Consider the following 22,361-nt stretch of genomic DNA (forward strand, 5'->3'; position numbering starts at 1 on the left):
AGCCTCTCTTTTACAATATATGTACCTGAAGAAAAATTTGGTATCCTCTTTAATATTGCAGGCTAGCTCATCTATGTATTCCATCTTTTCCTTCTTAATTATTTTAGTTGCATTCTGTTTGTTTTTAAAAGCTTCCCAATTCTCTAACTTCCTAATAATTTTTGCTCTGAGCCCTCTCCTTGGTTTTTACGTTCTCTTTGGTTTCTCTTTATCAGCCACGGTTTTGACACTTTACCTTTAGAATACTACTTGCTCTTTGTGATGCGTATATACCCTGTGCCTCCCGAATTGCTTCCAGAAATTCCAGCCATTGCTGTTGTTTTCATCCCTGCCTGTGTTCTTTTCAAATCAATTTTGACCAATTCTTCTCTCTTTTAAAATCTTTTTATTAATTTTAAACAAACATAAATGAAAGATGAATACAAAGTGTTTGAGAGTACATAATTAATAGTTTAAATAGACATTCAGATATATAATAATAAAAATAGATAACCTCCCAAACTCATAACATTGATGAACAAAGAAATAAAAAGAAAAAAAAAGACCCCAGAAAAAAAAAGAGAAAAAAAACACTAACCAACATGGGCCGTTGAATAATGTTAAGTACATATACAGTAGTGCGAATAACTCCGAACCTCCATCCAAATAATTAAGGATAATATGTAAGATTTAGGAAAAGACAATTCAACTCATATGAAAATGTTTCATCATTTCCATCGAAATACGTCTTTATGTCATCATAGACGCACCTTCTGAATTCTTCAATTAAAACCAACTCTTTGAAGCTGTTAAAATCATCATTTACATGTTCAGATGTGCACCAGCGGTCAAAACACACAAATTTCTCATAAGCAAATTCCGTATGTCTGGTTCATAGATTTCTTCAAATTTCTAAACTTTTGCCTGTCTGCTTCTGGGACCAACTCGTAAGGTTTGAGCACAGCCTGTTTCACTATGTCATAATGTGTGCTGCGTGACCATGTGGTTAAGGTGTTGAACTAGCGATCTGAAAGTCATGAGTTCGAGCCTCAGCCGAGGCAGCTTGTGTGTCCTTGAGCAAAGCACTGAACCACACACAGCTCCTGCACATTTATAGCCCAGTGGCGATGATTGGGGCAGCATAAATAAATAAATAATAAGCTGCTTCAGCAACTGTCAAAGCAGAATAGGCTTGCTAAGCCTTCCTCTTAATTACACATTGTAAGAGAATTTTCTTTCTGATTTTCTGCCTCTCCAGCCTGAAACTGCTTCCGCCTTTCCAGAGCCTCCACCTTTAATTTTTCTAACTCGTACTGGAGCTCAAGCTCACTAGGTTTACTTTCAGGAAACACCTCCAACTCCTTCACTTTAAACACACCCTCAGATACATAATGTTCAGCTATTATCCTCTGCATCTACGCCCTCCTGATTGTGAATTTCACCTTAGCAAGTATTAACGTTTTAGCAATACTCAACAACTCAATCCTTCTGGTGTCCTCTAATGCCTGAGAGGTTCACACTTCCAGATATCTATGAACATCCATTGCTGCTGATTTTCCACACACAAATTAATCAAAAGGGATTTCCCCAATGAAATCCATATTAAATTAATCCTTAAATTTGTTCATATCCCAGATGCAGGCCCCATTTTGTTACAAACCGTAACACTTCAGAAACGAACCAGCAGCAACAGACTACTCCCAGTGGCCATACATATTAATTCCATGTCCCATTCCCATTCTGATATGTCTATCCATGGCCTCCTCTACTGTCAAAATTAATCCAAACTCAGGTTGGAGGAACAACACTTTATATACTGGCTGGGTAGCCTCCAACCTGATGGGATGAATACTGACTTCTAACTTCCATTAATGCCCCTCTTCCCCTTCTTACCCCATCACTGACATATTTAATTGTTTGCCTGTTTTCCATGTCTCTCTGGTGCTTCCCCCCACCTTTCTTTCTCCCGAGGCCTCCTGTCCGATGATCCTTTCCCATCTCCAGCTCTGTATCACGTTCGCCCATCACCTTTCCAGCTCTTAGCTTCATCCCACCACCTCCGGTCTCCTATCATTTCGCATTTCACCCTCCCCACACGACTTTCAAATCTCTTAATATCTTTCCTTTCAGTTAGTCCTGATGAAGGGTCTCAGCCTGAAACGTCGACAGTTCTTCTCCTTATAGATACTGCCTGGCCTGCTTTGTTCCACCAGCATTTTGTGTGCGTTGTTTGAATTTCCAGCATCTGCAGATTTCCTCGTGAGTGTTATGTGTATAAATGTGTATAAATACAACTCCCAAACTATTGAGCTCGGGAGAAACAAGGCATGGAGTCTTGAGATGGGAAAGTATGAAAGTTCAGTTCAACCACAGAATAGGTGATGAGAGAGATATTTGTAATCCAGGATAAATGTTGAGAGAAGGCAATTATGTTGTATTCCACAGGTTCCATGGTGGTAAAATGAGACCAACAGTCGCTGTAGATTTTATCTGTCATCCTTCCAAATCCACATACTAATTATCACCGGAAGTGACTTGTCCTGAGGGGTATCGTCTTCAAATGAATTACCAAACCACAGCCAGGCAAGGGTTAACACATCAGTGGTCTCCACAGGATATCACAAATCAGATCCACTGCTATGGATCAAATGAGGTGACAACCACACATTTGAGTACGGTGAATCGATAATTAGCCCACCCTTGTGGGCAAAGTAAAGTTCCAAACAGTGACCCTTGGCCATTAGTTCCCTGGTTTCGATTCTTCCATTTTTCCTCCTTCGTCTCCGTCTGACTCTGTGTTTGTGTCCTCGGTTAAAACTAAACAAGCTGCGACCGATGTAAACAAGCTGCGTCAGACACATTTGCCTTCTTAATCTCTCTCTCTCTCTTAAAATGACAGTCCACAGCAAACAAAACCTAGGGATTCATAACAATGGCCACTGCCCATTATGAGCTGACAGGTGTGCCAGTAGGTGGGATGACTGAGTGAATCCTTTCCCACATTCTCAGCAGGTGAACCGCCTCTCTCTAGTGTGAACTCGCTGGTGTGCCAGCAGGGTAGATGACTGAGTGAATCCCCTCCCACAGACTGAGCAGGTGAACGGCCTCTCCCCAGTGTGAACTCGCTGATGTGCCAGTAGGGTAGATGACTGAGTGAATCCTTTCCCACAGACTGAGCAGGTGAACGGCTTCTCCCCAGTGTGAACTCGCTGATGACTCTGTAGGGTGAATGAACGAGTGAATCCCTTCCCACAGACTGAGCAGGTGAAAGGCCTCTCCCCAGTGTGAACTCGCTGATGTGCCAGTAGGGTAGATGACTGAGTGAATCCCTTCCCACAGACTGAGCAGGTGAACGGCCTCTCCCCAGTGTGAACTCGCTGATGTACCAGTAGGGTAGATGACTGAGTGAATCCTTTCCCACAGACTGAGCAGGTGAATGGCCTCTCCCCAGTGTGAACTCGCTGATGATTCCATAGGTTGGATAAATGAGTGAATCTCTTCCCACAGACTAAGCAGGTGAATGGCTTCTGCCCAGTGTGAACTCGCTGGTGTCTCTGTAGGTTACCTAACTGGTTGAATCCCTTCTCACAGACTGAGCAGGTGAACGGCTTCTCCCCAGTGTGAACTCGCAGGTGACTCCGTAAGTCAGATGACCGAGTGAATCTCTTCCCACAGACTGAGCAGGTGAACGGCCTCTCCCCAGTGTGAACTCGCTGATGACTCTGTAGGGTGGATGACCGAGTGAATCCTTTCCCACATTCTGAGCAGGTGAATGGCTTCTCCCCTGTGTGAACTCGCTGATGTCTCTGTAGGCTGAATAAATTAGTGAATCTCTGCCCACAGACTGAGCAGTTGAACGGCCTCTCCCCAGTGTGAACTTGCTGATGGTTCCATAAGTTGGATAAATGAGTGAAGCTCTTCCCACATTCTGAGCAGGTGAACGGCTTCTCCCCAGTGTGAACTCGCTGATGTACCAGTAGGGTAGATGACTGAGTGAATCCTTTCCCACAGACTGAGCAGTTGAAAGGCTTCTCCCCAGAGTGATCTCGCTGATGTCTCTGTAGGTGAGATGACTGAGTGAATCCTTTCCCACAGACTGAGCAGGTGAACGGCTTCTCCCCAGTGTGAACTCGCTGATGTACCAGTAGGGTAGATAACCGAGTGAATCCCTTCCCACATTCTGAGCAGGTGAATGGCTTCTCCCCAGTGTGAACTCGCTGATGTGTCTGTAGGCTGAATAAATTAGTGAATCTCTGCCCACAGACTGAGCAGGTTAACAGTTTCTCCCCAGTGTGAACTCGCTGATGTCTCTGTAGGCTGGATAAATTAGTGAATCTCTTCCCACAGACTGAGCAGGTGAACGGCTTCTCCCCAGTGTGAACTTGCTGATGTTCCAGTAGGTGGGATGACTGAATGAATCCTTTCCCACATTCTGAGCAGGTGAACGGCCTCTCCCCAGTATGAACTCGCTGATGTCTCCGTAGGTTGGATGACTGAGTGAATCCCTTTCCACAGACTGAACAGGTGAATGGCTTCTCCCCAGTGTGAACTCGCTGGTGAGCCATTAGGTCAGATGACTGAGTGAATCCTTTCCCAGAATTTCAGCAGATGACCAGCCTCTGCCCAGTGTGGTGTGAACTGACTGGTGTGTTCACAGGTGGGAAGACTGTCTGAACCCCTTCTCACACACAGAACAGATGAATGGCCTTGCCCAGTGTGAACTTGCTGATGTACCTTCAATTGTGATAACTGAGTGAATCAATTCCCACTGTCTGAGTAGGTGAACGGTCTTTCTCCTGTGTAAATTACAGGCGTGCCAGTTGGTCTAATGCCCGAGTGAATCCCTCCCCACAGTCTGAACAGGAAGGATGGTCAATTGGTTCCCTTGCTCCACTTTTTAAACATCTAGACAGAGACATCAAAACTGTTGTGCCGTGCTTGAGCTTCCTGGAGACTAATTCCTTCTCATTTTTAACCTGTAAAAAGATTTACAAAATCCATCAGTGGGTTTAGGACAACATTTCTGATGAGATTACTTGAGTTGTCAAGGTTTGATCTGGTATCACACTGTTACAGTGAGGTTCTACCCAAGCTGGACAGAGAAATTATTTCCTGACTGGGCAGAGTGCTGGTATCTGGAATGACCATCAATTCTCTGATGCTCTTCCTGTCTCTATAAGAATGGGGCATTTCTGCCGTCTCCAATCTGTGCCTTGGCTCAGTTTACTCTCTCCATTGGTATTATTCCCTGTTCCTGCTGAGCAGCATGGGTTCTTCGCCCCACAGTAACTGAAACACTCTCACACAAATAGTCTTTCTTGACGTGTATTGGAGTATTATATATTGGAGTATAAATTTTGCTGGACCAAAACTATGCAGTCAGCTTTGACTTGCTATTTGCTATGCATGTACTGAGAATGAAATCTTAGGAATGTAGAAGACAAAGGTGTGTTAATGAGGGGTAGCTGAGAGATGTAGATTAGTTTGGTCAAGCTTTGAAGCTTGCTATTTTGCTATGCATGAACCCAATTTAGTAGAATGAAACCTTAGGAATGTAAAAGACAAAGGTGTGTTAGCTAAAAATGTAGAGTAGAACATGATTAGTGTAAAAGACAATGGTGTGTTAATGAGGGGTACCAAGAGATGAAGATTAGAACATGATTAAATCAATTCGCAGAAACAATGGTGGCAAGATGTACGTGTAGTACGTGTGATACGCAACTATAGATCGATTACATATGCTAATACAACTGGACAAGTACTATAAAAAATGCTGTGTCCGAGGATCGGGGGGGGGGGGGGGGGGGGTGGCTGGGTGCAATCAGCGACTAGCTCAATGACTGTCTCAGCTTTGATTTGCAAATTAAAGTTTCTTCTTGAAGAATCTTCTGCGTCTCTTGGTCATTTGTGAGGCATGAAAAACCACAACACAATTGGCGTCATGAACAGGACCGGAAAGAGACCCGCGGAAAGGAAACGGCAGATTGGGGATGCTTCCCAGTCCTCCGGGACCCCACAAGGCTAACAGAATTAAGGGTGCACCCAAACAAATGGTAAGCGCTTTCTGCGACAATTTAGACTAAGAATTCTGTCGGTTTTGGGGAGGTCTTGGAGTCTCTGAAGTGTGGAACCACTGCCGCAGGAATCTGCCAGAATTGGGATTTAACAGAGGAGGCTCAAAGGATTGATCAAGAACACTGCAGTGAGGGTAAGTACAAATAATTTAAAAAGACGTTAAGAAAAAGTCCACGTGGTGTTGGTAAATCACTGTGGGTACCGCTTCGTACGAAACGAAGGGCTGAACGGGCAGGGAAAGGAAATTAGTTTTTATTAAGATGGTAGGGTTCTCCGGGAAAACACAGTTGACACAGTGCACGGCTCCAGTGCGGTTAAGAATAGGAAATAAAGAAATTGTTTTGCCGGTGCTAGTTTTTAAAGGAACTCCGATTAATTTGTTAGGCAGAGATGCCTTATTGAAATTGGAATTAAAATTAGAATGTACCAGAAATGGGCTGAATGTGGAAAGAGCAGTGGCTCAATTGATAGTGCAAGAAGACAAGAAGCCTAATATCTTTTGGATAGGAGACATCGCAGATCAGATTCAGGAAATCTGGGAAAAATGGAAAAAGGGCGTGCAGGCTATATTACCCAGGGCTGTCACGTCCAAATCGGAGCTACATTGTACAGTGATTTTTGACGAGACTCAGAACAGGGAGTTAGAGGAGAGATGGCACCTGGAGGCATGTACCCAACAGCACCTGGAAGGGGAGGCTGTGATAATTGGAAAGCAAGGGGCAGCTTTACAAGTTAAGTGGAACACCTTTTTAGAAAAATGGTACAGGATACCGGAGGCTGTGCCCCACATAACGTTGTTGGTAAACAAGGGATATCAGTCTAAAGACTTAGGACCCTTAGTTAAGAGTGCTGAAACCGTAACAGTGTGGAGGAAAATCATGCCCGAGGTGTGGGTATCAGAAGACAACAATTGCAGTAAAATAATGGTAAGTGTAGATATGGTAGGGACAGTGAGAGAGGTCGAAATAACTCCCCAACCACACCTGCCCTTGCTGGGAAAGGAAAGAGGCCAGCAGAAAGATAAAAGGTTAGATGAGCTGCCGTCTATTCTGTGGTCACAGCCTGACAAGGACGTAGGGAACAGCTAGTCCGGTGGAAATAAGGCTGAAAAAAGGAGCAATTCCACACAGGAGACCACAATACCCTCTAAGACCAGAAGCAGAAGAGGAAATAGCATCGACAGTACAGGGATTGCTTGAATTAGGGGTGCTTAAAAGAACAAAGGGTCCATGTAATACCCCGTTGCTGCCGGTCTTAAAAGCAGATAAATCTAAGTGGAGATTGGTGCATGATTTGCGAGCGGTAAATGATGTGGTAGAGGAGTGGCCAGCGGTAGTCCCCAACCCACACACGCTTTTGACTAATGTCCTACCAGAAGCAAGTTACTTTTCAGTGATTGATTTGTGTTCGGCTTTCTTCAGCATTCCTCTAGCCGACCAGTGTCAGTATCTGTTTGCATTTACGTACAGAGGTGCTCAGTATACCTATACCAGAATGCTGCAAGGATTTAAACATTCACCACACATTTTTAATCAGGTGTTGAAGGCAGACCTAGAGGGCATGCCATTGGAAAGTACATTGTTACAGTATGTGGATGACCTGTTGATTTGCTCCCACAGTAAGGAACAGTGTGAGCAGGACACTATAACTCTGTTAGAGAAGCTAGCGCACGGAGGACATAAAGTATCCAAAAAGAAACTGCAATTTTGCACGCAGCAAGTGGAGTACCTAGGCAGGGTAATATCCAAGGGAGTGAAGGCAATAGCACTAGATCAGATTGAGGCAATAACTAAGGCCCCCAAACCCGAGACTGTAGGGCAGATGATGACGATTTTGGGAATGGCAGGGTACAGCTCAGATTGGATAGGAGAATAGGCTGAGATTGTGGCACCTTTGGAAAAGATAATGAAAGAAGCAGGACATACAAATTTGAAGAATGGCTTACAGTGGAATGGAGAGGCGGAGATAGCTTTCAATACTATTCAGCTGGAATTGCAGTCAGCACCAGCATTAGCTTTGCCTGACTACGAGAAGGTTTTTCATTTGTATGTATCCAACGGACAGGAGGGTTATGTCACAGAGGTTTTAACACAAGAGACAGGCACAGGATGAGTCTAGATGAGGTGGCTCAGGGGTATCCACCCTGTTATCAGGGATTGGCCGTGCTGTACTATGCATATGAAAAGGCGTAATCTTTAACCCTGGGCTATCCTGTGACTCTGCACACACACCACAAAGTAGCAGAATTGTTGGAAAGAGGGAAATTTGTGCTAACGCCAGCCAGGATAGCAGCGTATCAGATGCTATTGACATTTCCTGACATATCTATACAGAGATGCACTACCAGTAATATAGCCAATTTTGTCCCTTTGGACTATGATGGAGAACCCCATGATTGTGTAGGGAAGACGATAGCATTTGCCAAATTGAGAGCAGATTTACAGTCAGAACCTCTAGAGGATGCAGATAAAAAGGTTCTGTTAGTAGATGGCTCTTATTATAGGGATTATGATGGAAATCATGCAGGTTTCTCAGTAGTACAGCATGATCAGTCGAGCTATAAGATTATCAGGATGGAGTCCTGTCCCCAACCATGTTCCGACCAACTAGCGGAAATCAAAGCCCTGACAGTTGCGTGTGAAATGATGGAAGGTGAGAAAGTAGAGATCTATACTGATTCGGCATATGCTCATGGAGTTTGCCATTTGTTCGGGGCAGTGTGGAAGCAGAGAGGTTTTAAAAAAAGTAGCGGAGATCCCATACAACATTGTCAGCAAATTCTAGACTTAATAAAAGCTATAGTGAAACCTAAAGCATTGGCTATAGTAAAATGCCAGACACATAAAAAGGGAAATGATGTAATTACAAAGGGAAATCAAGCTGTGGACGAGGCAGCCAGAAAAGCGTCTGGATGTACATCAGCTGTCATTGCTCCCCAGGTAAGCCTAACTCCAGAACCTGAGGTAGAGGACATAATTGAAATACAAGGTAAGGCAACTTTGGCAGAACAGACAATGTGGAGACGGAAGGGGAGCCAAGCAGAACCGGAAGGCTTGTGGAGCACAGAAGACGGTTTGTTGGTAGCGCCCACCCCTCTACTGACGATTCTGATTTCAGAAGCGCATGGGATGGACCATTGTGCATTGGGGGAAGTGATAAAGAAAATAAAGGAAGGTTTTTGGTCACCTCATTTACAGGCTTCAGTGGACTTTGTCTTGTCACAGTGCGAGGTATGCGCACAGGATAATGTTCAGAAGGGAATTACAACCCCAATAGGTCACATTCCTGTACTTGAAGGACCATTTAAACATCTAGTGATTGATTACATAGATATGATAAAGACAGCGAGAGGGAAAAGATACATGCTGGTAGTAATCGATCGATTTAGCAGATGGGAGGAGGTGGTACCTTCAAGAGATCAAGGGGCAAAGACAGTGGTAAAATTTCTGACAGATGAAGTGATCCCAAGGTTTGGAATACCGACAGAAGTTAGCTCAGACAATGGTTCAGCTTTTATCCAGAAAGTGGTCAAATTGGTACTACAGGCGCTGAGGATAAAGCAAAGATTTGGATATGTATACCACCCTCAGTCACAGGGCATGGTAGAGAGAATTAATGGAACCCTGAAAGCCAAACTAAATAAAATTTGTGCAGACGCTAAAGTTAATTGGGTTGATGCTTTACCGTTAGCATTGATGAGTTACCGCATGCAAACTAATCGAATGACATGCCGGACACCGCTTGAGATTGCTGCAGGCTGGGAAGCTATCACACCTGTGATAGGGGTAAGCAAAAATGTTGAATGGATAAACTATATATACTATAATCAGCAGAGATTCATCAACTACACCGATGATGCACTGGAGGCCTTAGGGCAACAGCTAGATGCAACTAGCAGGATGGCGTGGCAAAACAGACAGGTACTGGATTGGCTTTTGGCAGAAAAAGGGGGTGTGTGTGTAATGTTTGGAGAACAATGCTGCACTTTCATACTGAACAATACTGGCCCAGAAGGGTCTTTCACCAGAGCAATGAATAAACTAAAGAATCTGCAGTTGGAGGTCAAACAGAATGCAGGATTTGGACATCAGTTCTTTGGTTGGTTGGAAAGTAGACTCGGAGGATGGGGAGCATGGCTGACTAAAATTGCAATAACTGTCAGTATTAATTGTTGAGCTGTGCGCTTGTGCTGTGCTGTTTTCTTCCTTGTCTCAAATCTCTTGTAGTGCGTGCTGCAACCAAACAATTTCCGATGCTCGTGGCAATTACTGAAGCAAGCTTAGTGGAGAAAGAAACACCGAAAATGTATTGTTACAGCCTGCAACACCTGCAGGATGAACAAGAGCAAAACGACAGTGGGGGAGTAGATTGTAAGGGCTTCAGAGTCTTTTTCCCTGTCTCAGGTACAGGGGGACAGGTTTTTGGCTCAGCGGCTCAGGGTAGCAGGGAGAGAATACTTTGAGGTCTTGGCGCAGAAAATTATAGTTTACCCGAGATTTGGGAATAAATGCTTGAGTTTATTGAGGCTTTTGTGCGCGGACTCTTAGTCTTCTTTCTCTGTGCGAGAAAGGGGGGATATATTGGAGTATTGGAGTATAAAAATATTATGGAGTATAAAACTTGTATCATTTGCTGTGTAACTAGTCAGTTTGCTATGCATGTCAATTTAGTAGAATGAAGTCTTAGGAATGTAGAAGACAATGGTGTGTTAATGAGAGGTAGCTAAAGAAATGTAGATTAGAACATTGCTCAGTTCTGAGTTTATTATTTGCTGTGCATGTACTCAATTTGGTAGGAGACTGAAGTCTTAGGAATGTAGAAGACAATGGTATGTTAATGAGAGGTAGCTAAGAGATGTAGATTAGAACATGATTAAGCCAATTGATAGGAACAATAGGGACATGATGCATGTGTAGTACGTGTAATATGCAACTATAGATCGATTACATATGCTAATACAACTGGACAAATACTATAAAAAATGCTGTGTCCAGAGATCGGTGGGCAATCAGCGACTAGCTCAATGACTGTCTCAGCTTTGATTTGCAAATTAAAGTTTAACCCTTCTTGAAGAATCTTCTGCGTTTCCTGGTCATTTGTAAGGCACAAAAAACCACAACATAATTACCCCACAGGGGAAAACAGGGTTGTCACCAGCTGAAATCATTTCTGGACGGCCCATGAGGACACCCTGGGAACAAAGTCTCAGGATTAAAAGCAAAGTGAATAAGAATAAGGAACCTTGGTTCTCGATGGATATTGGAACTGATGAAGAAGGAGAGAGATGTATGACATGTATAAGAAACAGGGATCGGTACTTGAGGAGTATACAAAAAGTAAGAAAATACTTAAGAAAGAAATCAGGAGGGCTAACAGAAGACATGAGGTTGCTTTGGCAGTCGGGGTGAAGGATAATCAAGAGCTTCTACAGGCATGTTAAGTGCAAAAGGATAGTAAGGGATAAAATTGGTCCTATTGAAGATCAGAGTTGTCGACTATTTATGGAACCAAAAGAAATGGGGGAGATCTTAAATGTTTTTTTACTAAGGAAACTGGCATGGAGTTAATGGAAATAAGGCAAACAATTCGTGAGGTCATGGAACCTTTTCAGATAGAAGAGGAGCTTGCTATCTTGAGGGAAGTCGGAGTAGATAAATCTCCAGGACCTGACAAGGTATTTTCTCGGACTTTGAAGGAGACCAGAGTTGAAATTGCAGGGGCCCTGGCAGATATATTTTAAATTTTGTTACCTACGGGAGAGGTGCCAGAGGATTTGAGGATAGCTCATGTCGTTCTGTTGAATAAAAAAGGCTCTAAAAGTAATTCAGGAAATTATTGGCCAGTAAGTTTCACATTGGTAGTGGGTAAATTATTGGAAGGAGTACCAAGAGATAGGATCTACAAGCATTTAGATAGACAGGGACCTATTAGGGTAAGTCAACATGGCTTTGTGCGTGGTAGGTCATGTTTAACAAATCTATTAGAGGTTTTTGAGGAGGTTACAAGGAAAGTGGATGAAGGCAGGGCAGTGGATGTTGTCTGTATGGACTTCAGTAAGGCCTTTGACAAAGTCCCGCATTGGAGTTTAGTTAGGAAGATTCAGTCACTAGGTATACATGGTGAGGTAGTAAATTTGATTGGACGTTGGCTCAAAGGGAGAAGTCAGAGAGTGGTAGTGGAGGATTGCTTCTCTGAGTGGTGGCCTGTGACTAGTGGTGTGCCACAGGGATTAGTGCTGGGTCCATTGTTATTTACCATCTATATCAATGATCTGGATGATAATTTGGTAAATTGGATCAGCAAATTTGCTGATGATACAAGGATTGGAGGAGTAGTGGACAGTGAAGAAGGTTTTCAATGCTTGCAGAGGGATCTGGACCAGCTAGAAAAATGGGCTGAAAAATGGCAGATGCAGTTTAATGCAGACATGTGTGAGGTATTGCACTTTGGAAGGAAAATACAAAGTAGAACATACAGGGTAAATGGTAGGGCACTGAGGAGTGCACTAGAACAGAAGGATCTAGGAATACTGATACAAAATTCCCTAAAAGTGGTGTCACAGCTAGATAGGGTAGTAAAGAGAGCTTTTAGTACATTGGCCTTTATGAATCAAAGTATTGAGTATAGGAGTTGGAATGTTATGGTGAGATTGTATAAGGCATTGGTGAGGCCGAATTTGGAGTATTGTATGCAGTTTTTGTCACCAAATTACAGGAAGGATAGTAATAAGGTTAAAAGAGTGCAGAGAAGGTTTATGAGGATGTTGACAGGACTTGAGAACTGAGTTACAGAGAAAGGTTGAACAGGTTAAGACTTTATTCCTTGGAGCATAGAAGAATGAGCGGAGACTTCATAGAGGTATATAAAATTATGATGGGTATAGATAGAGTGAATGCAAGCAGGCTTTATCCACTGAGGCTAGGGGAGAAAAAAAACAGAGGACAGGGGTTAAGGGTGAAGGGCGAAAAGTTTAAAGGGAACATTGGGAGGGCTTCTTCACAACTGGTTCTGACAGAGGCATAACTGGTTCTTCCGGGCACATTCAGTCTCACTCCCAATCATTTCCTACCTTCCTTTGTACAGGTACATAATGTCTAAAGGACCAGTGTTTGAGTAAATGAGACTCACCAACCTTTCTCCTGACTGAATCACTGGAATCTCCGAGTCACATTCAGTTTCACTCCAGCTATCTCCTACCTTCCCTTGTACAGGTATGTGATGTCTAAAGGACCAGTGTTTGAGTGAATGAGACTCACCAAACTTTCTCCTGACTGAATCACGAAGTCAGATGGGTACTCTCCAGTTGATGCTCTCAGTCCTCGGGCTGATTCACTTGTTGCTGTTCCCTCGTCTTCAGTCGTGGTTTGCTTCCAGTTGCGGTTTTTCTTCCAATAAATCTCTCACCACAGGTCTAACTTTAACCAGAGAGATAATGAAGCACATAAACAATAAAAAGGAGAACCAAACATTTCTGCTTCATGTTACTCTGAACAACACTCACTGACAGTTAAACACTGAAGGCAGATTTAATAATCTCTGTGAACCATCTTTTATTGTCCCTCACATGACACAGAATGATATGGGATAAGAAGGAGCCATCAGTCAGTCATGGTAAGACATAAGACACAGGAACAGAATCAGGTGATTCGATCCATCTGGTCTGCCCACCATTCAACCAGGGCTGATTTTTATTCCAACAGCATATTCCTGTCTTCCTCTGTAACACTGAAGCTACTTAGCAATCATGAATATATTAATCTTTGTCATAAATATACCCAAATGGCAGCCTCAACCAACCTCTACGGCAAATAATTCCACAGATCAGACATCTTTTAGCCAAAATTTTTTTCTCATCTCAGTTTTAAAGAGAAGTATCTTTATTCTGAGACTGTGCTGTCAGATCACAGACTCTGTCTAATGGAAACCTCCCCTCCCTTTCCAGTGTATACATGCTTTTCAGCATTCGATAGGTTTACTTAACCATACATCCCTCCACTACCACCACCGTCCCTCTGAACTCCATTGCGCACAGTCCCAGACCCATCAAATGCTCCTCATACATAAAGCCAATCATTCCTGAGATTGTTCATGTAAACCTCATTAGCAACAACTGTACTGAACACATTTCCAGCAATAACAGACAAAATGGTACCAGATAATTGACAGGGAAAAGTTGTGCTTTCTTTACTGATGTCCTATCACAGGACGAGTCATTTCCATTTCCAGGTTAAATCAGGTCCATTTCAGGAAGTACAAATCAGTCCTGGGTAAATGTAATAAAAAGAAACTGGAATTACCGGAAACACTCAGCGGGTAAGGAACAGCTGTGGGATCTACAATTCAGGTTAATAACGTTTCATCAGAATGACTTCAAACATTTTCAGATTTTAGTGCAGATCTCCAGCAACTTGAAATTCTGCTTGATTTCCACCGATTTTACTCGGATCAAAAACTGATATTCCGGGACCCAACCTCACAGAGTCGCACAGCTGAACCTGCCACTCACTGACCCTGAGAGTCTCTTGTACTCGAGTCCCGTGCTTAGTGATGATTCCTGGGGTTACACCCATTGCTACTGGTCATCTATGTCAATAATTTGGTTGAGAAAGTACAGGGTATGGGTAGAGAGTTTGCAGCAAGTTCAAACAATTACTCTTTTTGAAAGACAGTCAGTATAAACACTCCCCTCTCTTTCCCTCTCCCCACTCAGAACTGACCAAAAGCGACTTCAGAAGATGCAAGAGTAACCACTGTGAGGGAATGGGAGTGGTTTCAATGGGCTGGGCTGCTGGAAGCACATTACCAGACCTGGAGTGATTGTAACTGGGTCTGACAGAGGCATAACTGGTTCTTCAGGGCACATTCTCCAACTCCAACTATTTCCTACCTTCCTTTGTACAGGTATGTAATGTCTATGTGTGTTATGTGGTAAACACTTGTGAGAAGGGATACTCTGTGGAAATCACTGTCAGTAATACTTTGTGTGTTGGATCTGGATTGGGAGTACCTTGTGGAATCTACCTGTGTGTCAACCCCTACCTGGGTGGTCATTCCCTTTGCAGACAGTACCCCTGTGATAAGCTACTTTTCGTGATAATTCGTATGTGGATTTAGAACGACGATGGATAAGACCTACGGCAACTGTTATCCTGTTCTACCACTGTGGAATTTGTGGAATTCAACGTAATTGCCTTCTCTCGACATTCACCTTGGATTACAAATATCTCTCTTGTCATTTATTCCATGGATGAACTGAACTTTCATACTTCACCATCTCAAGACTTTGAGCTTGGTATTCCCCGAGCTCAGTGGTTTGGGAGTTATGCTTACACATATGTGTACTCATAACACTTTTAACTTTTGATTATTTTGCTTAATTTGTTATATAATAAGTAGATACAAATAAAGACAGTGGTTTTAACATCAAAGAAGGTAAAAGGGTTAACACTTCGTTTAAAAAATAGCAGCCTGTTTTTCTTAAAGAAACTGCTGATGATCAACCCATGTGCTAAGCCATGCTGAGCCGTATTTCTTCTTGAGGGTAGCTAGCTAGGGTTTCAGGATGCTTATCTCCTTGTGCACTCATGTGTAGAGATAGGACAACTTCAGTCTGTTCTGTGTGTGCACGCCATTATGACTATTTTGTAATTTGTCTTTAGGGGTTGTCATGTAGTAAGTAGTTTTGGCTCCAGCCTGTCTTGGGTGGGGAATATCTGGATGGATATATCTGGGGTGTAAGGGGAATTGTTGGTCAGTTAGTGGATTGGGTGGGAACAGTCATCGACTGTTCCTGTTTGAGCGAGTAACTGATTAAGCCCCGGGTACTTGGAATAAAGAGTTTGTACTTATACGGTCTCTAAGAGACTTTCTCCGGATTCGATTTCCACAGATTGGGAGTGGTTTCAAAGGGCTGGGCTGCTGGAAGCACTGTACCAGACCTGCAGTGATTGCAATTGGGTCTGACAGAGGCATAACTGGTTCTTCTGGGCACATTCAGTTTCACTCCAGCTATCTCCTACCTTCCCTTGTACAGGTATGTGATGTCTAAAGGACCAGTGTTTGAGTGAATGAGACTCACCAAACTTTCTCCTGACTGAATCACTGAGTCAGATGGGTTCTCTCCAGTTGATGCTCTCAGTCCTCGGGCTGGTTCACTTGTTGCTGTTCCCTCATCTTCAGTCGTGGTTTGCTTCCAGTTGCGGTTTTTCTTCCAATAAACCTCGCACCGCAGGTCTAACTTTAACCAGAGAGACAATGAAGCAAATTAACAATAAAAGGAGATCCAAACATTTCTGCTTAATGTTACTAAGAACAAATCTCACTGAAATTTAAACATTGAAGGCAATACAGTAATGATCTCAGTGAACAATCAGTTATTGGCCCTCACATGACACAAAACGATATAGGATAAGAAGGAGCCATCATTCAGTCATGGTAAGACATTAGGAACAGAATTAGGTGATTTGATCCATCTGATCTGCCCCATCATTCAACCATGGTTGATTTTTATTCCAACACCATATTCCTGCCTTCCTCCTGTAACCCTGTAGCTACTTAGCAATCTTGAATATATTAATCTCTGTCATAAATATACACAAATGGCAGCCTCAGCCAAACTCTGCAGCAACAAAATCCACACTTCAGACACCTTTTGGCAAAAAAAGTTTCTCAAATGAATTTTAAGGGGAAGCACCTTTATTCTGAGACCGTGCTGTCAGATCACAGACTCTCTGTCTAATGGAAACATCCTCTCCATGTCCACTGTATCCAGGCTTTTCAGCATTTGGTAGGTTTACTTAACCATACATCCCCCACCATTCCCACCGTCCCTCTGAACTCCACCCCCACTGACCCTCTGAACTCCAGGTCCAGAACCATCTCTATCATTCCTGAGATTATTCATGTGAACCTCATTAGCAACAACTGTACTGAACACATTTCCAGCAATAACAGACAAACTGGTACCAGGATAATTGACAGGGAAAAGTTGTGCTTCCTTTACTGATCTACTATCACAGATGAGTGATTTCCATTTCCAGGTTAAATCAGGTCCATTTCAGGAAATGTAAACCAGTCCAGGGTGAATGTAATAAAAAGAAGCTGGAATTACCAGAAACACTCAGCAGGTAAGGAACAGCTGCGGGGAGAGGAAAAAACCTTACATATCAGGTTTATGACGTTTTGTCAGAATGACTTCAAACATTTAGTTTTTAGTGCACATCTCCAGCAACTTGAGATTCTGCTTGATTTTCACCGAATGAGTGAGGGGTGGGGGAATTTCCAAACACAGTTTGAACGCCAGACTCACGGGTCTAATCCTGCTGTTGTAAACACGAAAAAGCCGGTCGGGAGACGTCAGAACACACCAGAGCTACTGAATGAATGATACATACTACTGTATAAAAGATTCAAAAATGACAAAGTTAGAAGAAACAACAAGAACTTTGTCATATGTACTTTGACCCTCACCAAATTTTTATCAACACACCATAGAAAGATTCCCATCCGGACACCTCACGCTTTGCATGGTAACTGCTCCGCCCGTGACTGTGAGAAACGGCAGCGACCTTTGGATACAGATCAGCACATCACAGAAACCATTCTCACCCCGAGACTTCCCAGTCCCTCGTTAAAGCAGGCAGTAAAATCAAAGATCCCCACAACCTGGGACGTTCTTCTTTCTCACCCACCCCAGTCCGGGAGAACACACAACAGCCATAAAGCTCCAGGACAAATGTGAGGAGCTTCAGGAAGCGAGGCGAGTTCGGGGAAGTTAATGGAGCTCAGTGGCCAAAATCACACCACGTGATCTGGCGTCACAAAGCGGAGGGCGGAGCGAATCTGCGGCACACAGCCTCGCGTGACCTGTCGGCCGGACTTCCATTTCAATTCTGAGGAAACAGACAGCCTGGGCTCCTGGTTTGGATCGTTCAATGCAGATTAAGTGAAGTCGACACATTTCTGACGAGCCCAGATAGTTGGAAAACAAATGAGTTCCTGGTCCTCAGTTCGGGGCTCACGGCCAACATCGGATCTCCCCGCTCGGGATCGGTCTCAGTACTCACCGATGGAAAAGTGATATCTTCGGCCCGCAGACAGTGATCCCGACGGAAGAGACGAAAGTCTTTCCCGATCACACAGCCGACCTACTTCAGCTCTGAGCGGAGAGGATAACACCGTCCACCCGGAGACTGTGAACATGCGCGAAGAGATTGTTACATCATCGGGAGGCGGGGCCTCGGAAACAGACGCGCAGATGCTGCCCACCTGCGGTTAAATGGGAGGGGCAAACGGGATCACGTGTCAGGATTGGTGACACCGCCCCCACCCAGGCTCCCATCCAGCTACTCATTCGTCTGTGGAAAGAAGCAAACTTGCCGCTCACATCACATCTCACCTTAAATGTATTAGACATTTCAAACCCCAGGAAAAATATATCGTCTGTCCACTCTATCTATTCCTCTCGTAATCTTATAAACGTCCATCCACTCTCACCCCAGCCTGCGCCGCTCTGGAGAAAACAACACAAGTTTGTCCAACCTCTCGTTATAGCTCATGCCCTCTAATCCAGGCAGTGTCCTGGTAAACCTCTTCTGCGCCCTCTCCAAAGCCCCGACATCCTTCCGAGAATGGGGGCGACCAGAACTGTATGAAACACTCCAGATGTGGTCTAACTAGTTCTATAAAACTGTGTTACGAATTGTAACGTTTTAGAAACGAACCAGCAGCAATAGAGTTCACACTGGAGTCTGGTTTTGATGTTAAAGCCATTGTCTTTAGCAGTATCGACTTATAATATAGTAACGAAATAAAGGAAAGTTACCAGTGTTAAGTGTATATATGTGTAAATATAATTCCCAGACTATCGAACGTGAGGGAACAAAGCTTAGAGTATTGAGATGGTAAAGTAGGAAAGTTCAGTAATCCACGGAATAAATGATGGGAGAGAGATATTTGTAATCCAGGGTGAAACGTATTGAAAAGGCCGTTACTTCAAAATAACCGTCAACGAAGTTCTTATCCGTTGAATCCGTCCACATCCGAGTTATCAGCGAAAGTGACCTGTCACAGGAATACCGTCTTCCACGGGTTACCACACAACATACCCAGGCAAGGGTTAACACAAGATATTCCAAACCCCACTCCTATGGATTGTACGAAGCGACAGCCACACACATTCGTTGTCGTTCCGTGTACCGATGATCAACACACTCTTGTGGGCATAGGAGAGTTCCAAGCATCTGCTGCGACTAACTGAAGCGATCAGCTTTTCCAGTCTCTCTCTCTCTCTTTAGACTGGCCGACTACCTGTCTGCAGATCTCTCTCTCTCTTATGGTTCAGTCCACAGTCAGCGCTGTCAGCCTGTGACTGACGTCATAGTCCCGCCTCCTCACGCCGGCGCTCTTAAAGAAACAGTCACAGTCCGACCTTTGAACTCAATGTTTCAACTAATAATGACAACTGTAACGTTCTCCTTCGGGTGTAACGAAACGCCGAATTTAACGTCCGGATAAACCACAGCCAATGCAAACCAGATCGCAGTAAGATTAACCATTTACTGTTCACTCTTCACATTAACATATGGTGAAAACTGTTGATAAAACAATACAAGATTGATACAGTATTTGTTCCTTCCTTAATATCACATTTCAAGTGTAAATACTTGCAAAGGTGACTATAACTACATTACACTAAGGTGCAGTATACAGGGAGAGTTTACCTGCTCCATTGACTACTTTAAATACACTTCCATGCAAACTATCCGCGACTCTTTAACTAACGAAAGCATAAACATTATCTACCGTCGTTACCTCTAACAGGATCAGCATTAACATCTTAGTTCAATATATCGATTATCTATTAACTTACAGCGTTGCTCTCACTGTGATTTCTCATGCCTGCAAAACTGCTTGTGCTCAGGTGAGCCTCGTGGTGAGCCCCCACCCTCGCGCTAATTTCAAACCGGTGTTTTCCCACAAGACGCGGCGAAACCGGATGTGACGTCATCGCATGCCGATATATTTTACATGCAATGAATACACTTTAAACACTTCTAATTCTAACTAGAAAATACTATTGAATGAATTACTAAGCGAAAATATTATAAACTAAATAGCTGTCGTAAAGACAGCACACTCCCCGCTTGACCTTCGTAAGGTCACAATGAGCAGAGTACAAAACTTAGTCTCTTAATCATTCATTGGGTAGAAGTAGAATAACTTCTGTAACTGGCCCTTGGTAAATTTTCACATCGCCTTGGTCGGTAGTCTTCAATTCGATCTTCCTGACATGTCCATCCTCGCTAGGGAATGTAGCAGTGATTCTGGCCATTGGCCAGCTGTTGCGGGTGATCTGCTTGTCCCTGAGCAGGACTAGGTCTCCGACTTGAAGATTCCTGCGGGGTTCTGTCCACTTTCGTCTCTGTTGCAACGAGGGTAGATATTCCTGTCTCCAGCGGGGCCAGAACTGATTTGCCAGAGCCTGGACTTGTCTCCATTGCTTTGTGTACAAATCCTTGTCTGAGAAGTCTCCTGGTGGAGGAGGTGCTCCTGCCTTCTGCGTAAGGAGCGTTGATGGCGAAAGTATAAAGGGGTTTTCTGGGTCAGAAGACACAGGTAGGAATGATTGTGCGTTTATAATGGCTGTGACCTCTGCCATTAGGGTGCACAGTACCTCGTGGGCCAATCGGGTGCGTTGCTGCATCTCGGGTTTCCTTTTCCGGGTTTTCCGTAAGGACGTGAACCGTTTGACTGCCTGCTCTTTGTTATCTGGTGAGCGCTGGCGTGGTTCTCTGATTGGCAATGGGGCAACCCCATTATTTGCTTCATCTCTGAAGACCTTGGTGTCTTTGGTTTTTAAAGAAATGGTATCTTGAGCTGATTGTGCAAGTTTGTTGTCATACTTCGTTAGGGCGAAGACTGACTGGCCCAGCGACTCGTCGCTTGCCTCGCGCTTGTTAACGCCTTGTTGTGCTTCCTTGATGCACGGGACACCCGGGCAGGGTCGAAAGATTGAATGGCGGCCACTCTCTAGCACATTGGTCTTGAATGTGTTAACCATCGGTTTGTGTACGTCACCGAGACACACCTCTCCTATCACCACCCAGCCCAGATCCAGACGTTGCGCGAAGGGGGCGTTGAGTGGTCCATTGATCTGCTGCCTAACCTTGTGTACCTGGATAACATCTCTTCCTAATAGCAGGAGTATTTCCGCTTTCGGATCCAGTTCTGGGATGTGTTTGGCGATGTGGTGGAGATGCGGCTGGTGTAGCACCGCACTTGGTGTCGGGATCCCAGCGCGGTTATTCATGATTTCATTGCACTCTAAGAGCGGAGGGAGACAGATGACGACTTTACCATCCAGGGACTCGATCTGGATGCCTTCTGCCTTCCTTCCTTGGGTTTTCATGTTGCCTGAGCAAGTTTTGAGGTAGTATGGGAACCGCTCACTCTCAATGTTGAACAATTTAAAGAACTCTGGACTGACTAGTGAACGATTGCTCTGATCGTCCAGAATCACATAGGCTTTGATGGCCTTGTCTTTGGCTCCTTTAGGGTACACCTTAGTGAGGCAGATCTTGGAGCAAGAACGACTTGACTGAGCTTGACCGCAAACTTCTGTACAGTTCGTGCTGACAGCTATTGACCTAGAGTGAGCCTCTCCCTCCCCGCCGTCCTGTTGTGGGGGTGAAGGAGCGCTCTCGGTTTGTGGTGACAGGTCGGGATGCATGGCCTCGACGTGATCTGGGCTGCCACATTCCGGACACTTCACGGCGATCGTACACTCTCTGGCGAGGTGAGAGGTTGAGGAACAGCATCTAAAACATATTCTTTTCTCCTTGAGAAGAGCCGTCCTCTCTTCAAGGGGTTTTTCCCTAAACATTCTGCATGCTTTCAGGGGGTGAGGTTTGTTATGCAATGGACAATACTTGCCAGGGTCGTTGTTAGTTGTAAGGGCTTCGGTCTTGAGCACTGACACGGGTTTATCAATGTTGAAAACATTCGAAACGGATCTGCCTGGCTTGGTGTAAATCGAACTGCTTCCTGGACCTACAAGGCTAGGGTCGTTTCGCCTCTTCGCCTCCTTGCACACAAACCTAGTGAGGAGCTCAAAGGGAGGAAATCGACCATCGTGGTCTTCCTTGTACTCTGAGGCAACAGTCAGCCACTTGTCCTGCAGCCCAAATGGAAGTTTGTCCACAATTGGTCTAATCCCGGATGGAGTATCTAGGAATACTAAACCAGCTGAATAGCCATCTTCTTTGGCGCCTTGGATCTCCATGAGTAAATCTCCGAATTCTCTTAAC

General features: G+C 44.2%; 1 protein-coding gene across 5 annotated transcripts; it reads right to left on the reverse strand.

Annotated features, from left to right (window-relative positions):
* Positions 1-362: 362 nt before the first annotated feature.
* LOC132390334 (gastrula zinc finger protein XlCGF26.1-like) lies at positions 363-18,256 on the reverse strand. Of its 5 annotated transcripts, XM_059962936.1 has the most exons (6): positions 17,543-17,598; positions 17,363-17,449; positions 16,133-16,291; positions 14,207-14,317; positions 13,311-13,469; positions 363-4,955 (listed from the first exon to the last, which is right to left on the reverse strand). In XM_059962936.1, exon 6 carries the CDS (start codon positions 4,542-4,544, stop codon positions 2,985-2,987), a length of 1,560 nt encoding a protein of 519 aa, XP_059818919.1. In that variant the 5' UTR covers positions 4,545-4,955; positions 13,311-13,469; positions 14,207-14,317; positions 16,133-16,291; positions 17,363-17,449; positions 17,543-17,598; the 3' UTR covers positions 363-2,984. The 5 variants fall into 5 exon arrangements, with proteins under 5 accessions (XP_059818919.1, XP_059818917.1, XP_059818918.1 ...); XM_059962934.1 differs by lacking the exon at positions 14,207-14,317; XM_059962935.1 differs by lacking the exons at positions 14,207-14,317; positions 17,363-17,449; positions 17,543-17,598 and adding an exon at positions 18,120-18,256.
* Between the last annotated feature and the right edge of the window lie 4,105 nt (positions 18,257-22,361).

This window comes from Hypanus sabinus, unplaced genomic scaffold (assembly GCF_030144855.1).
Source record: "Hypanus sabinus isolate sHypSab1 unplaced genomic scaffold, sHypSab1.hap1 scaffold_863, whole genome shotgun sequence".
In the NCBI taxonomy this organism is placed as follows: domain Eukaryota; kingdom Metazoa; phylum Chordata; class Chondrichthyes; order Myliobatiformes; family Dasyatidae; genus Hypanus; species Hypanus sabinus.

Excerpts from the sequence above, each read along its gene's own strand:
- LOC132390334 (XM_059962935.1), bottom strand. The coding sequence starts at position 4,544 with ATGGCTCACCAGCGAGTTCACACTGGGGAGAAGCCATTCACCTGTTCA.